Raw genomic sequence first — 15,657 nt, 5'->3', positions numbered from 1 at the left:
TGTATTTGAAGCTGTTCTTTCGTTTGTTGCATTGTTGGGAGAGTGCGTGCTTGCTGCATGACATGAACGCCAGTACATGATTATAGCTGAATGACTATCTGGGAGGTTGTAGCTCAAGTTATTATTTAGATGAACAGGATTGAAAATGATTTCTCTAGATTCCACGATTTTTCTCTCTAGTTCATCATTGCAACGGAAGATGTTAGTAGATTTTCCCCAGCAGACTTTGTGACTTTGGTTTTCATCATTAGGATTAGCCGAGGAAAGGATATGACTTGATAATGCACTGGCTCACTGTCTCTTGTAAGTAATGTCCCTCATGTGTTCTTCCATACGCAATTCAACAGATTTGTCTGTCTTCCCAAAATAAGGAATATCGCAATCACATAATATTTTATATACACCAGGGTATTTGAGTTGACGATGACAAGGTTTTGGGTGGCTAATTAAGGAACGGATCTTTGGAAGTGGAGTGAACAAGGTTCTGATATTGTATTTTCTTAGAACTTTTGCTAATTTATGTGAAACAGTACTTATGTAAGGAATAGATATATTTGAATCTATTTGTTTCGTCTGAGTGATGTCTAGGAGGATTAAGAAGGGATTTGTCAATGATTTTCTTGGAATATCCGTTAACTTCGAAAGAAAAACTGAAATTTGACAAATTCCTTCTTAATCCTCCTAGACATCACTCAGAAGAAACAAATAGATTCAAATATATCTATTCCTTACATAAGTACTGTTTCACATAAATTAGCAAAAGTTCTAAGAAAATACAATATCAGAACCTTGTTCACTCCACTTCAAAAGATCCGTTTCTTAATAAGCCACCCAAAACCTTGTCATCATCAACTCAAATACCCTGGTGTATATAAAATATTGTGTGATTGTGATATTCCTTATTTTGGGCAGACAGACAAATCTGTCGAATTGCGTATGGAAGAACACATGAGGGACATTACTTACAAGAGACAATGAGCCAGTGCATTATCAAGTCATATCCTTTCCTCGGCTAATCCTAATGATGAAAACCAAAGTCACAAAGTCTGCTGGGGAAAATCTACTAACATCTTCCGTTGCAATGATGAACTAGAGAGAAAAATCGTGGAATCTAGAGAAATCATCTTCAATCCTGTTCATCTGAATAATAACTTGAGCTACAACCTCCCAGATAGTCATTCAGCTATAATCATGTACTGGCGTTCACGTGATGCAGCAAGCACGCACTCTCCCAACAATGCAACAAACGAAAGAACAGCTTCAAATACAACTACAACATTTTCATGCTAATTATGTATAAAGACTGTCTATGTTGTTCATAGTCTTTTAACCCTCAATGTTTAGTGTTTTTTCTTTTATAATGTTACCTGAAGAAGGCTGTTACAGACCGAAACTAGTAGTGTGTTTATATTAAAACCTTTTTACTTAAATCTCGGTTCTAGTCATTTAATTCTTAATAAAACTATGTATGTTATGTATGTTAACCGAGTCAATGATCATTCTGTCATATATATATATATATATATATTTAAATTTACTATATAAACTATACAACCTTTTGTGTGTGGACTGAGATTCTTTTTAATAAATTACGCAATTCTTTATTTGTGTGTGTATGTGTGTGAGAGAGAGAGATCTTATCCACACTATGACACCTATTTCCTCCTGTATATAGGAGAAAATAGATGTCTCTCTCTCTCTCTCTCTCTCTCTCTCACACACACACACACACACACACACACCTATGTTTCCTGTGGCTGATAAACACAATATTTTATTCTGCTTGAGAGAGGGAGTTTTGACATTATAATAACCTTCCTCATGTACTTGATATTCATTCCGCGATTAACCAATATCATTTGTCACCTACAACTGCCTTTCAGTACATGTTAAAACGACCTTTAATCAAACAAAGAAATTATGAATATGTTTTTCGATAGATAACATACTAGTGGTTGGATATCAAGGACATGATTAGAGCACTATAGGAGGATATTTCGAAATTAAACGTCTGCGCTGATCCGTAAATGTATGAAAACCCATACCAGTTATGTTGCAAACTCTGACAAGCAAATAAGAGAACTTTTGAACTTATTAACGAATAACTTCATTAAAGTGCATTTTTATGATAATCTATGAAATGTTGCGTACTATTATACAGTAGTACTGTGAAGGCTAGTTCAGGCCTTCATTTGTGTTATTCATCGGTTCTCTAATTTTGTTATTAAGAGAATCAATTATCTGTAAAAGAATGCAGTATCATATTCTAAAATATAACACAAGAGGGAGATTCTGAAAATGACGCACACACAACACACTGGTGCCCATAACTTAAGGGCGAACACTATTTCTGAAGATTACAACCGCAAATTCACACGAGTCAGCTTGTGGCAATTTGTATAATAAACGATTTTGAGTAGAAAACGGATACACATTCACATTTTCGAATCGCGCGATAAGGGATCACGTGATAGCACTTCAACGGGATAAAAAGCAAAAGGCTGTGCTAAGCGAATTGGGTTTGAAGGAAGCTCTTCTCGCGAAGGAATAAAGTTGCAAACTTGGATGTCTTGTAATGTCTCAAAGACATCATCTGGATGATTTCACGGGGGGGGGGGGGATTATTGGAAAGTTTGAAGAAGACAGCAAATTACATATTGCCTGGGAGTTGGAATCTTATATAGCGTTGTATTCAGTCTCTGGGCAGCGTTTCAAAGCAATGGAATGTGTTCCAGACGTTTGCTAAGAGGTCGCCCTCGCTCTGTCACAGAGCATGAACAAAGAGAGATTTTTAGTTATAACCGTAAAACGTAATCGACGCATCCAGCAGGTCAGCATGCAAGTCGGCTACATTCAAGCACAGGTACGCGGATATCTCAACAAACTGTGACAAGACGTCTCCGAAAAGTAGGCCTATACTCTCGAAGGCTCACAGACCGCGCCCCTTATCCGCATCGTAGAGCAAGTTTTCAGTGGTATTTTATCCATAAAAATTGGACAAGACACCAATGGGCTAATAAACTCTTTACAAATGAGAGTCGTTTTAGTCTTTCCTCCGATTCTAGACGACTCTTGATCTGGTGTGAAAGTGGTACTGCTTACCATCGCGAAATTCCCCTCCAGAAAACAAACAATGCCTTGTCCTTGTTCTGAAGGAGGGAGTGGGCCAGTATGCCTCAAGAACTCCTGAATCTCTTGGTGCTAAGCATGGTACGACGTTGTGAGAGATGCATCGCACTTTGGGGTAGACATATTCCATACTCAAATGTCTCTGCGAATAGTTTTCTGTATGCACTGTATATTAAGTCGTTAACTACGTCCTTAGGAAATGTGTAACTTTTGCCAAAAACGTATTGCAACTTAATTTATAAGAAATTTACAACACATTTTTTGTGTAATATAATTTATTAGTATGCTAGCAGAAACTTTTTGTCCACATTTGGCTGTAGTCATGAAAATTTTTTCACATACAGGTAAAAATGTAGTTAGTCTTTAGCTTTTGGACACCAGAGTTTTAGAAGCATGACTAATGCAGGTTTAGCTGAGAGGCAAACACACAAGCTGAATATCAAAAAGCAATTAACCCATCAGCAGTAAAGGATCCTAGATGATATAATGAAGATTAACGAGATGACTGACAAATATTAGTAAAAATGAATAGTTTACAGACTGGATTTAAGTAGATTTCAAATATGTGGTTGTCATTTTATATTATTAGTAGCACATATATGCCGATGCCTTTGGAAATACACGTGCATGAATAAAAAGGTTATGAATGGAGAATTTCTAATATATCGGCGTGGTATATGCTAAAGTTTGCATATCATTGTGAATTTACTTATAAAGAGTGATATTCAATAATGACCACCAAACGTTCTCAGAAGCTGGAGTAGCAGTGTATAAACAAGCAACTTTTGTTTAAAATTTTGTTTAAAATAAAAAAATGTAGTGTTATGTACACAAACAATTCTGTCGGTGGGGAGACCGATGCTGTAAAGAGTTTAAAGAAGCTGAATGAATTGATTCACAACAGTAGTGAATGCATTTAAGAAGGCAGAGCTGAGGAAGCGTGAATTCACTATTAGTGAAGTTTTCTTAGACGCATGTACAGCATCCCAACCAGTTGTACGTAAGACCAGCTAACTCATCCTTTATAGTCCGGCTTGCTGCTCTTCAGCTTTTAACTCTGTGAGCTCAGCACTTTGTTGACGTGTAATCTTTCGCTGTACATGGCTGCCAGGTGCACAAGAGCAACACACATACAAATATATATATATAGCTGCTTCAGTTATTATTACCTCTCACCACGCGATCCTACGATTACATTAATGAGAAAAGGGATTGGACTGACACACCATGTTTTACTAGAAGTATCTCTTCCTTGTGCCGATATAACTCTGGATGTAACTTTTCATCTGTAAATTTACAGAGAAGACAGAACTGAAAGGAAATGTAAGTCTTTTAACTTTTCCTATTCCAAATAATATTGAACACTTCCGTGTCCCCAAAATTATCCTTTAAAAATAATTGCAAATGGATTTGTTATCTGGGAAAAAAATTGTCTTGGTGCTACCTATCATCACCCCCCAAAATTTTCAAATGTTGCAGGTGATAGATCTTCTTTGAAACTCTCATATAGTAAGGATAGGATTTTGAAATCGCCTGCAATCCTTGTAGCAATTTTCACATAGTTTCGAAATAATTAACCCAAATCAGTATAGGAAACTTTAGTCAGAGATAGGAGGAAAATTGGCAATATACATATGAAACTGATTTTTATCCGTAAATGATTTAACGCATAAAAAAGATCTTTATGTTCCGAATGCTTAAAATAGAATCAAGAAGGCAGGTTCATCTTTGATATACTGATAACTATTAACTCCTTATTCTCGCATGAATTTACTAATAGGACCAGATCATTTTTATTTTCTAGTACTCATTTTTTTTTTTTTTTGGAATAATACTATGAATGATGTAACAGTCAATGTTGAAAGGCTTTAAAAGGCACAAACAAGAACGAAAAATAACTATATGAGAAAAGATATTGGAAGAGGAAATATAAGTATATCGACTTTTAACTACGAATATGAAACTAGGGAGCTATCAAAAGAACTTTGCTATTTTAATAACGTCATGGAGGACGTTATAACACTATCTACTCCTATTACGAATCCAGAGCGCCTGCAAGGGTGTGCATTAGGTATATGCACTCACAAACATTAAAATCGCTGACTCTTATCGACTAACTCCTGTTTGTGTATTTATTGTAGTAAAATTTATTTAAAAGGTCATATTGCTATGAGAGTTCAAAATCGATATCCCGAAATCATTTCTGTGTTATTTGGAGATACTTAGCCAATATAACTCTGGATGTTATATCGGCTAAGTTATATCCGGATGACAATATAACGTAAGATTAACATTATGATGAGGAAAAAGCAATATGTTCAATATAATACTACCGTAGTTTGTTGAGGAAAACATTACATTGCAAGCCTAATTGTTGGATTTTCACTTTTTTCTTTAAACTTTTTTTTCAAGGTTATATAAACCCAGTAATGAAACAGAAGAATACAGTCTTTGTCGTATTTAATTATGCAATTAAAAAGTCGTTTGTATTTATATATTTAATTTTTTCAGTTATATATGTTGAATAAAAGAGAACGAAACTTGACTCAAGCGTTCGGTATATCATCGACCCTCTCTAGTTCACTACGAATCCAATTCGATCCACAGTTTTGGGGATGACAACAAACTGCATTTTTCTCTCTCATTTAACAAACTTTGCACGGTATAAATTGCCAAAAAATCTAGAATATCTACTTCTAAATCTGGAAACTCTAAACTTTTTTTCCAGTTATTAACGTCCTTGTTCTCAAAACGCAATCCTGCATTATTTTCTTCTAAACTGTCTCCAAAAGGATCATAAAGCAGCCCTTCATATCTTGTGATGTTTTCTGAGCTACAGAAAACATCACAAGAAAATAACTACCTATAGAGGATTTTCAAAACAATAACAAAAATTTAATTTTTGTTAAAAGAGAAAAAAATTAAAAGATAAATAAAAATTTAATTCACATCCCTGAGAATTAGAAGAAATTCCTACTAAATATCATTTCCAAGCTACTAAAACCTCCCTCAAGCATTTGAAGTGTGAAACAAAACCATTTTTAAATATTTTCCTGAAAGAAACCTGCTCTAACAATTAATCTAAGGACAATCACAAACATTGAAGCCCATGGTGGGATGTCAACTTGTGGTCAGAGAGCGGGGACATTAACCACTCGTCCAACAGGCATAACTGACATAAACGTTTGTTTTACGAGATACGTTCCATATTCAGCGTGGCTGGTTTTAGGTTCTTGTTAAAACGTGTTTGAGAGAATCAAATTGTCAGTCCGTTTGTAACCATATATAATAGCGTGTGCATCGCACCCATTGCAGCATGTCTGTTGCACGGACATCATGAATTTTGGGATCGTTACTAAAATCAGTCGAGTCAATTTAATTCTATTTAAAAGTTTCGCCAACTTTTAGTATCTAAATTCAACATACACTTTAAGATAATGAATGATGCTACTTACAAGAAGGCTATTTCGCTACTGTCTAATGAACTGGAAAGCAATCTAATAAGCTATAAAAAAGTCTAAATGTAGATCACGATTAGTCGGCCACTGGGTATTAGTGGGCGCCTGTCAGTTGCATATTTTTGCTCAGGTCTATTAACTACCCATCAGCAATTAGTTTTAGAGCCAAGAGTGCGAGGATAAGCATGAGGACACTGCGTATTTCATCAGCATAACTACGAACCGCACAATTTTTAGGAGCACTTAGCGGCAAAGTTAGATTTAAAAAAAAAAAAAAAAACTATCTGAAAGGATATATCATCGCTGATTTGTCGAGATGCCTTTTGATGAATTTAGGATCTTTAACATTTTGGTTTTAAATTGTACATGTTATACTGATTGAACTATATGGAATAAGTGAAGAGCTTTGAAATCGTATGTTACGAAGTGAAAAGCAATTACTGCGATAAATGATATGCGACAGTGCAAGAATGTTATTTCTGTGTTCATCACTTCATAGTTGTTCAATGAACTAATGAACATATTAACTATACTTTAGTAACAACTGCAAAAGGCTAGTGTGAAAATATAGACTAAAAGGAGAATTCTAACACTTCATCATTATTTTATTATTACTCGACACTTCAAAGGAGTCCAAGGATTCATCATTGGAGGGCACTCCACTCCACTCCACTCCCCATACCCAATCATCTCCATTACTTAATTCTCCATCTCGAATCATTAATCCGTCAGTGTAATCTAAACGTACTGAAATACTATGCTATTATATTTACCATAAAATCAATAGATGCAAATCAGGCAACATGAACTTACCTGATGTCACTGAACCACTTGTGTATATAATTATTTGTGCTGAAAGTACAGTAATGATAATGTGAAATCCGAACAGGAAGAGCACGTCACAGGGGCAAAATATGATATTAAAGAAAACAAACGGATCGATTGTCAACAAACAGTATTCTGCATTCTCAGTATCCATAAAACCCGTTCTGTGCAAAGTCTCGCTCAAAGACGGAGTATCCATTTTGCTACAGATTTATCCATTCAGATATGTGTTAAGTATCAAGGAATAGAAAAACTTATATTTCTTGCATTCCCATATCTCTACTACAGTTTAGTATACTATACTGTAGAAAAAGAATACCTAATTAACAACATGCATTAGTGATTTATCAGATGATAAGCACCACCAGGTCAAAGATATTGAGAGAAATACGAGTACAATCGGTTATTTATTTAATTACAAATACATCTCAAAGTAAGCTAATGATGTCTATAGATAAACAGAAGAAATATGTCTTCAAGAGCATTAACATAACGGAAACGAGTGTCTTTAGAGATTATATCAAAAAATTATTTTTCTGTTATCAAAATAAGAGTCATTATACATGTGGAGCGATTCTGTGCTTTTAGGCCATGGTTAAACAACAACGATTACTGCTTTCGCTACTATCACGACCGTCATCGTCACTGCCACTTCATCTGTTTATAAAACGTTTGCGACAAATAGGGCACAGACCCTAGCAAGGCAAATTGGATAAAGGAACTTGTAGCATAGGATTGTCAGAGTTGGCAACAATGGGTGACAATGACCAATGTTTTTGCTCAAAAAAAAACTGTTCTAAACATTCCCTTGCTAGTTCAAGGGAAGCAGCAAACTCAGTGCATCTTTTTGATAATCCTCATGTATAACAATCTAAATAAGCAGGCTTTTACTTTTAGGAATGACTTTAGAAAACGAATTTTGTAGAACGTGTAAAGGATCAAAACAGCATTTAAAAACGATACTGTACTTTTTGCTTTATTCAATCATTTCGATTTAAAGTGTGTGTGTGTGTGTGTGTGTGTGTGTGTGTGTGTGTGTGTGTGTGTGTGTGTGTGTGTGTGTGTGTGTGTGTGTGTGTGTGTGTGTGTGTGTGTGTGTGTGTGTGTGTGTGTGAGAGAGAGAGAGAGTTGAGCAACAAAGACCATTAAAATATCTGAAAAAAATGACCCAAATAATTCGGTCAAAAGATAAAAATATTTCGATTTGCTTTTTTTCCCTCCGCTTTGCTAACATCGGTACGCCCTGAGATTAATTTCCAAGAACAATTAATGACACGTGTGATAAACACTCACAATTAAAAGTACTTAGTGTACGTTGATCAATATACTAAGATCACACTTAACGTAGACCCAGTTGAAAAATTATTTAATTAAGACTGATTACACTACAGATATTTCACTTCACGTTTCATCAGTTCAGTTCATGAGTGTATTACAGTAGGAAATTTTTAAAAAATCATGATTACTAATTAGTGTGTTTTTAGATGAAAAGATTATGAGTTGAATAAATTCCCTAGCATCCTAACTGACCTAATTTAGAGATTGATTTGTAGTTTATTTAAGGATTTATGGACATAAATTGCCATTTATTCTTTATTAAGACCCAATTAGACCCACTGTATTGTGATACTTTGCAAGCATTTGATGCAGATTATTAACGATGACAGTCTCGGTCTTCGTATAGTAGGTGTATTAGGATAGTAGGTGTATTAGCATCACTCGTATTGCACCGCGCGATTTGTGACCATCACAAGTATGTCACTGAACAGCTATTCACTCTTCCTTCCGAGTGGAAAGACTAGTCTGAATCCAGTTTAGGAATCAAGGAATCTTTATAGACTTTTCGAGTGAAGATGAATTAGACGACCTCTTATAGAGGGTTGCAGAGGTTTTCGCTTTCAGAAATTTCAAATTTTCATCTCGCAGATATACTGGCCAAAATAACACACACAGTCAACATAATTTACTGACGTAGTAGGTTTTCTTGCTGGGAAGAAAGTAAACTATACTTTGAACGTCTTTAGGAGGAATTTCATTATCTGGTCTGAGACCACTGTCCCGCTTATTGCAGACCTGATGATGCTTGAAAAAAGCATCATCTATGGTCTCCAGAGCAGGGATGTGGAGGTCTCCTGACTATGTAAAAATTAATTAAAAGTCAAAAATAATATATATTTCAATTTTTCATCTGGTTGCTGCGAGATGAAAAAAATATATATATATTTATTATTTTTTTTATTATTATTTTTTATTTTTTTTTCCACCTTGATTCTTATTTTATCCAAGCATGAGAAAACAAAACGTTGATGTGAAATACGTTTTCACGATTGGGTCACTTGTACAATATAAAGTTTCTGACTTCTTATAACGTTGATCTGGTATCGAATAATGCACAGCTTCTTGGGGTTGGGACGTGTATAATTGCATGTATTATGTAAGTGAAAGCTAATTCAATGGCATGCATTGAGTTAGTTCTCGGTGTCTCCACAAGAGACTGCAATAAAAGTCGACACAGGTACTGGTAGTGATTCTTACCATAATTGCACGTCATTATATACGCGAAGTGACTGTGCAAGAGCAACCTGATGTGACGTCTACTGCTCCCCCCCCCACACGTGGATACATGAAAATATTTCAGCGCAAAGGTCAAATGAAAATTGAATGGTTGTATCAATTCAAGACATGCTTAGTAAAAGAAGGAAAATATTAAACAAGGCTTAATCTCTAGTTTAATTTAATTTAAATTAATTTAATTTAATACTAAGCTTCATAGCGTCAGGTGCTTCGGCCCTAATTCCAACCAAACTAGAAGAGCATTTCTCAACCAGAAATCAATTCCATGCCAGACTCTAAAATACTGCGTCTGTAGGAGGAAAATAATAATAGTGTCGTGTTATGCGTGAGGAGGGTTGGCGATACTTGACACTTGAAATATGAGAATATTTACATACATTACGTGACATCGTGATTTTTTTCTGGTTCTTGCATTCAGCAAATAACACGATTTTAAGGCAGCTGCTTAAAACTGTTTTATACATGATCAACAGAATTCGTTTATTTCAAATAGCTACAAAGAGTAAAAAATCGTGCAAATATTTGATTTTTATTGAGTTATTATGTTGGGTATATAGACACGCTAACGCTAATACCAGCGATTCTCAACCCAAAATGTATCGCTGACGTACATAATTTTATACATATTTTATGAACGCATTGAATCCAAAGTTTATTCAATATGGAAGAAATTATTTATGAAAACTAAATCACGCAGATTTTTTATTTAGATTTGTTTTTAACTTTTTAATTAATACAATGAATGTAACAATAAACATAATAAACAGCATCGTTCTGCTTCAAAACTAGATCTGAGAACTGACATGCATTAAAATGGACTTAACATTATCACTGAGTATTTTCCTCAAATGCATAATCATCAGAATTGACTGATCGATTCACGTAATATTATTTATAAATTTCCCCGTGCGCTTTATCAACCAAATCAGCAGCATCAGTGGTGAAACAAATGTGCACATCACACCTGAAGTTTCAAATGAATGCCTTTGGAAAAAGTATTCCTTGAAGTGTGATTTACAGTCAACGAAACTATTTTCCATTCGTTAAACAACTATCAGAAGGCATGGGATGCGTGAGGATGTTTTGATGTGTGTCAACTTTGACCTTTTTGTCGCCAAAGGACGTTCTCTCTCTTTCTCTCCCCCCCCCCACCATCCTCATCGCCGACTAAAAGAACTGTATCTAGACTTTTTTTTTTTTTTTTAAAGTCCGTTCCCGAGTTGTCGACCTTTGGCACATACGAATTTTTGTCGTTGTGGAAATGTTGGTTTCTAACCACTTAAATTGATAAATCGAACGCAGAACTCAAACTAGTTCAGACAATAATTCATGCATGTTAGAACCGTGAGTGGCATCAGTGGTCTGCCGTTCTGTCTTCCCTGACGCGTATGAAATCTTTGAGAGGCTTGAGTTCACCATCTGTGACAGCTAACGGCTGCATACCCACCAATCATCTAAAATTTCAAATGTTGAAGGGGGGGGGAAGGAGCTTTTCCTACTCTTTTATGTTTCTTGTTTTAAGCCAATGCAGAATTTTAATGATTTTCATGCCAATCTGTTGCAGCAATTATTTGGTTTATTAAAGAATTCTGACGACTTTACTGGATTTCTTTAGCAATATAGTATCGTCTGAATAAAGTGAAGAGATAATTTTGATATCTCGATTTCGATATCAAGTTGAATGCCATCCATACTGGTGATGAATAAATGTGGAGATAGTGACTCAACCTTCTCTTGTATTAGACTTGATTTTATATTAAACCATCTTCCAGCACCAGATTCAATTCTAACTGCTGACTTACAACTGAAATATAGACTACGTATTACTCGATATAATGTCCGGTTACACTACGTAATTGTAGTTTTTTGAACATCTTTTCACTTGGCATATTTTTTATATGCTTTTTTGCAGATCTACAAAACTTAAGCGCAGATCATTTTTATATTCCCAGGATTCCTGAATTATTTTAAAATTCACAAACATAGCAGACTACAGATGAAATTCAAAAACGTGATTAATACCCCCCCTCCCCTATCACAGTAATGCTTAGGTTTTTATGAAGTCACGTTACCTTGGTCATCACAGGACGTTGAATGTGACTCGTATGTGAAACAAAAAATGGTTACCAACATAAAAAAAACACTTTTTATATTTTTAAAGCCATAGCTTAAAGCCACATTAAATATGGAAATGAATTCACAAAATCATAAAAAGGTAGATTCCTGCATAGTGACACCAATTATTCTTTTAATCATTGAACATACAATAATTTTTGTATGTTCAAAATTTGTATGCGAGTGCACAAAACAAAATTTGTGCACTCGCTTCATTTCAGTTTATACAAGACCAACTTTATGACGAAATTTGACGCGCGAGCACGCACACACACAAACACACACACAAAGTTAGTCTATGATATATAAGCCACATTAAGTATGGAAATTAATTCACAAAATCATAAAAAGGTAGATTCTTGCATAGTGACATCAATTATTCTTTCAATCATTGAACATACAATAATTTGTTCCTGTAGATAATTTATTTAACATTTTTGCATTGGTGAATCTAATTTTGCCACCCGTTCCGAGTGAAAACGTTAAGAGGGGGAGCTGACAATTTTTGAGTTCACAATTACCAAATATCACGAACTCTTTCTAACGAGAGCGGATTTATTGCTCTCATTTCGAATAGGTTTGTTAATAAAATATTCCTCTTAAAAGTAGGATTAAAATTAAAATATAAATAAATAAATAAATGCTATAACGCCTTAATTCCTTAAAGAGATTAAGCGGAAGTTCTTTAGCGCTAACTTTTTGAAGATCGGTAAGCAACCAGCTGCTATCCTTCTAAATTCCACTACTGACCGGTCAAATGAATCAAAGCTTTTTCAGAAGAAAAAAAGCTTTGATTCATTTATCCGTATGCCTATAAGTATTATTTTGCCTGTAAACTACGTATCTTCTACCGGCTGGTTTACCTGGTTGCCTGAGATCTTCCTCTCTAAGGCTCTTAAAAAGGAAGAATACGCCCGAAAATTGCGCGATCTTGATGTTCTAAACTAAAATTCGTATTATTTTCTGTAATAGTGTGAATTCTATGGTCGGGTTTTTAGATGCGGGATTAAAAGCTCAGTTTAGAGATTAAAAACCCTATTTGACTATATCAAAGATATAAAGTGACATTGAAAATAGATATCAAGAATGCAATTTGCCAAAATCACTTTTTTATGAACGTCTCGGATCTTTTCCTTATATGTCGGCTTTTGAACTGTAGATAGTCAATTTATTGTCACTTTTAACAAAGATTTGTAGAATTTCAAATTGTTTCGCTTAGTCATCATCATCATCATCTTCCTTATACCCTCTTTTACCTTACGGTGTCGAGGGTCCATTGATCATCGGACCTCACTCCGTTTACAGGATAAGGTGGTCAGCCTTATGCCCCGGTGTATCCTATGGCCTGTAGTGTTGAGTTCTCAAGGTCAGTTTGCCTGCATTGCGGGATGAAAAATCCCATAATAAACTGGGGAAAAAAACCCTGCTGTCCACGACCAAGACTGGCTAACTTAGCTATGGCTGAGGAAGATCCTTCAGCTCCTCACGTCACTGACGGGAATCGAACCTAGGACACTCCTTCCCCAGGCATATGGTTGCGAAGCGCATAGCCACTAGGCTAACCGCGCAGACTTAGTTTCGCTTAGTCTGGCTGCTAAAATGGTCCTGTTTAAATCAAAACCTAGATAACACAATAAATTTCAGCACATTTCCAAACTTCATTTTTACGCAATATAACCCAGAGGAGTTTTTATACGTGTACAGTGGGTGTAGTTTTAGGTATGTTTTATTTTGAAAGGGGAGAAAGAGTAGGCAAGTTAATATCAATCTCTGTTGTGATATTTAATGAAAAAAAATTTTCTTTCCCCATTTGGAATGCTGTCAGAGATAACCGAACTATAGTTATATTTTAAGTGGTGAAGTAGTCGTCATTTTATTAACTTGCGACAAATTTGTCTCCCATTACGAATGCCTCTCATTCTCGTTATTGTTGATTATTAAGCACAAGAAATAATTCAGTAATAATTATTTACTCAGTTTAAAAATTTCATACCAGGCTAAGTTAACGAAATACTTCCAATTTATCGCTCATTCTGACAATGACTGCAGTAATTTTCTTGGTTAGATACAGACATGGTGATGTAATGGTTTCAGGTGACTTCAGTTTCCTGAAACCTGTCCATTAACTATACTGAGATGAGGAATCAGTGTGAAATACAGGTCATAATGTCAAAAACAGTTTTGGTGGAAATGCAATTCGAAATACTTGTGGAGGTTTACCTAATTTTCATGAACACTGTGGAAGGGAAGACAAATAAAACAAATATTCGGGAATTATTCAGATATGCAGCAGTAGGCACGTCAAACATTGTGTTACTGGGGGATCAAGAACAAATAGCACTGCTTCACATGATTATGTTACTTTAATTGAAAAATTTAGCGCTCTGTCACATAATACTGAACTTCGCCATCTTTGGTTAGCAGACGAGAAAAATGAAATTTTCAGAAATCGAGAATTATACTTTAGAAACAGATTTAAGTTTATTCTTGATTTCAGATTTTCAGATTTCATTAGATCATATACAAGCTACACTTTGACCCAACATTCGATGATAAGATTACTTAATAGCTTAAGGGATGAGACAGAGAGAGAGAGAGAGAGAGAGAGAGAGAGAGAGAGAGAGACAGATTGTCCAAATAATGCTCATAAAACAATAGATTCGTTTTACTACCTGACATTACTTTATAAAAATTTGCAGTTTTCTAGTCGTTAAATCTCCAAACATACTAAAGAGATACTAATGAAATTTAGAAAATAAAGAGGACAAAAAAATGTTTTTGAAATACTGATTTCAAGCTAAAGAAACAGACTTAGGATTTTGGGACCTTATTTTAAATTTCTGTTCATACACTTCAGTCGAAATGTTATAATAGTTCCGTTTTAAAGACTTGAAATTTAAAGTCAGTTTCTAAATCATCGCCTAATGTGCTTTTTAAAGTTTTTTCTTTCTTTTTATTCTCCTTATTATTTTTTTAGTTCATTTCTTTGTCCGTGATGTCGAACCATCCATGCTGTACATTATATACTTGGGACTACCGTTAAGTAAGAAATAAATTTTCGAAACGAATAATACTAAAAAAAGATATTTTAATAATCCACTTACCTTCAGCCTTAATTTTGGTCGTCTGCTTCGATACATATTCCTATTAGCTATGTTATGACGAGAACTCACCCTTTCTGTACAAAATATTCTACCGATGCTATCTCCAGTTTCAGTAAGATAGCTCCAAACTTATCTAGTTTTCATCAATGACTATCACGGTATCTTCGATATTTCTATTTTTTTTGGCATAACCGCTTTTTTTTCACGTTTAGCACGCAAGACATTACTGTATTAGTAATATGTGAACGAAATAATAATATTATAATAGCGATAGATGATCCACTATTCATCAATCATCAATTCATCAATACATAATCAATCATAATCAATCAACCCACGAAAACTTAAACTAAACTATAAGGAAATGATGTAGATCAAGCATCCCTATTAGAATTAATATGGCACAGGGAAGCTAAAAATCTAGGAGTTTATTTCAGCGAGGTTTCCTCCCT

General features: G+C 34.9%; 1 protein-coding gene across 1 annotated transcript in view; it reads right to left on the bottom strand.

Annotated features, from left to right (window-relative positions):
* The window catches only part of LOC150097979 (proton channel OtopLc-like), a 76,350-nt gene extending 61,109 nt beyond the window's left edge, over positions 1 to 15,241 (bottom strand). The window contains exon 1 of the mRNA XM_090406651.1: positions 15,206 to 15,241. Within this exon, the coding sequence (XP_090262777.1) occupies positions 15,206 to 15,241 (36 nt within the window). The remainder of the gene's footprint in view (positions 1 to 15,205) is intronic.
* Positions 15,242 to 15,657: the final 416 nt, after the last annotated feature.

The sequence above is a fragment of the Typopeltis vanoorti genome, chromosome 16, assembly GCF_054136105.1.
Source record: "Typopeltis vanoorti isolate ZY-2024b chromosome 16, IOZ_Tvanoo_1.0, whole genome shotgun sequence".
NCBI lineage: Eukaryota > Metazoa > Arthropoda > Arachnida > Uropygi > Thelyphonidae > Typopeltis > Typopeltis vanoorti.
This window is presented reverse-complemented; position numbering and strand designations above follow the sequence as displayed.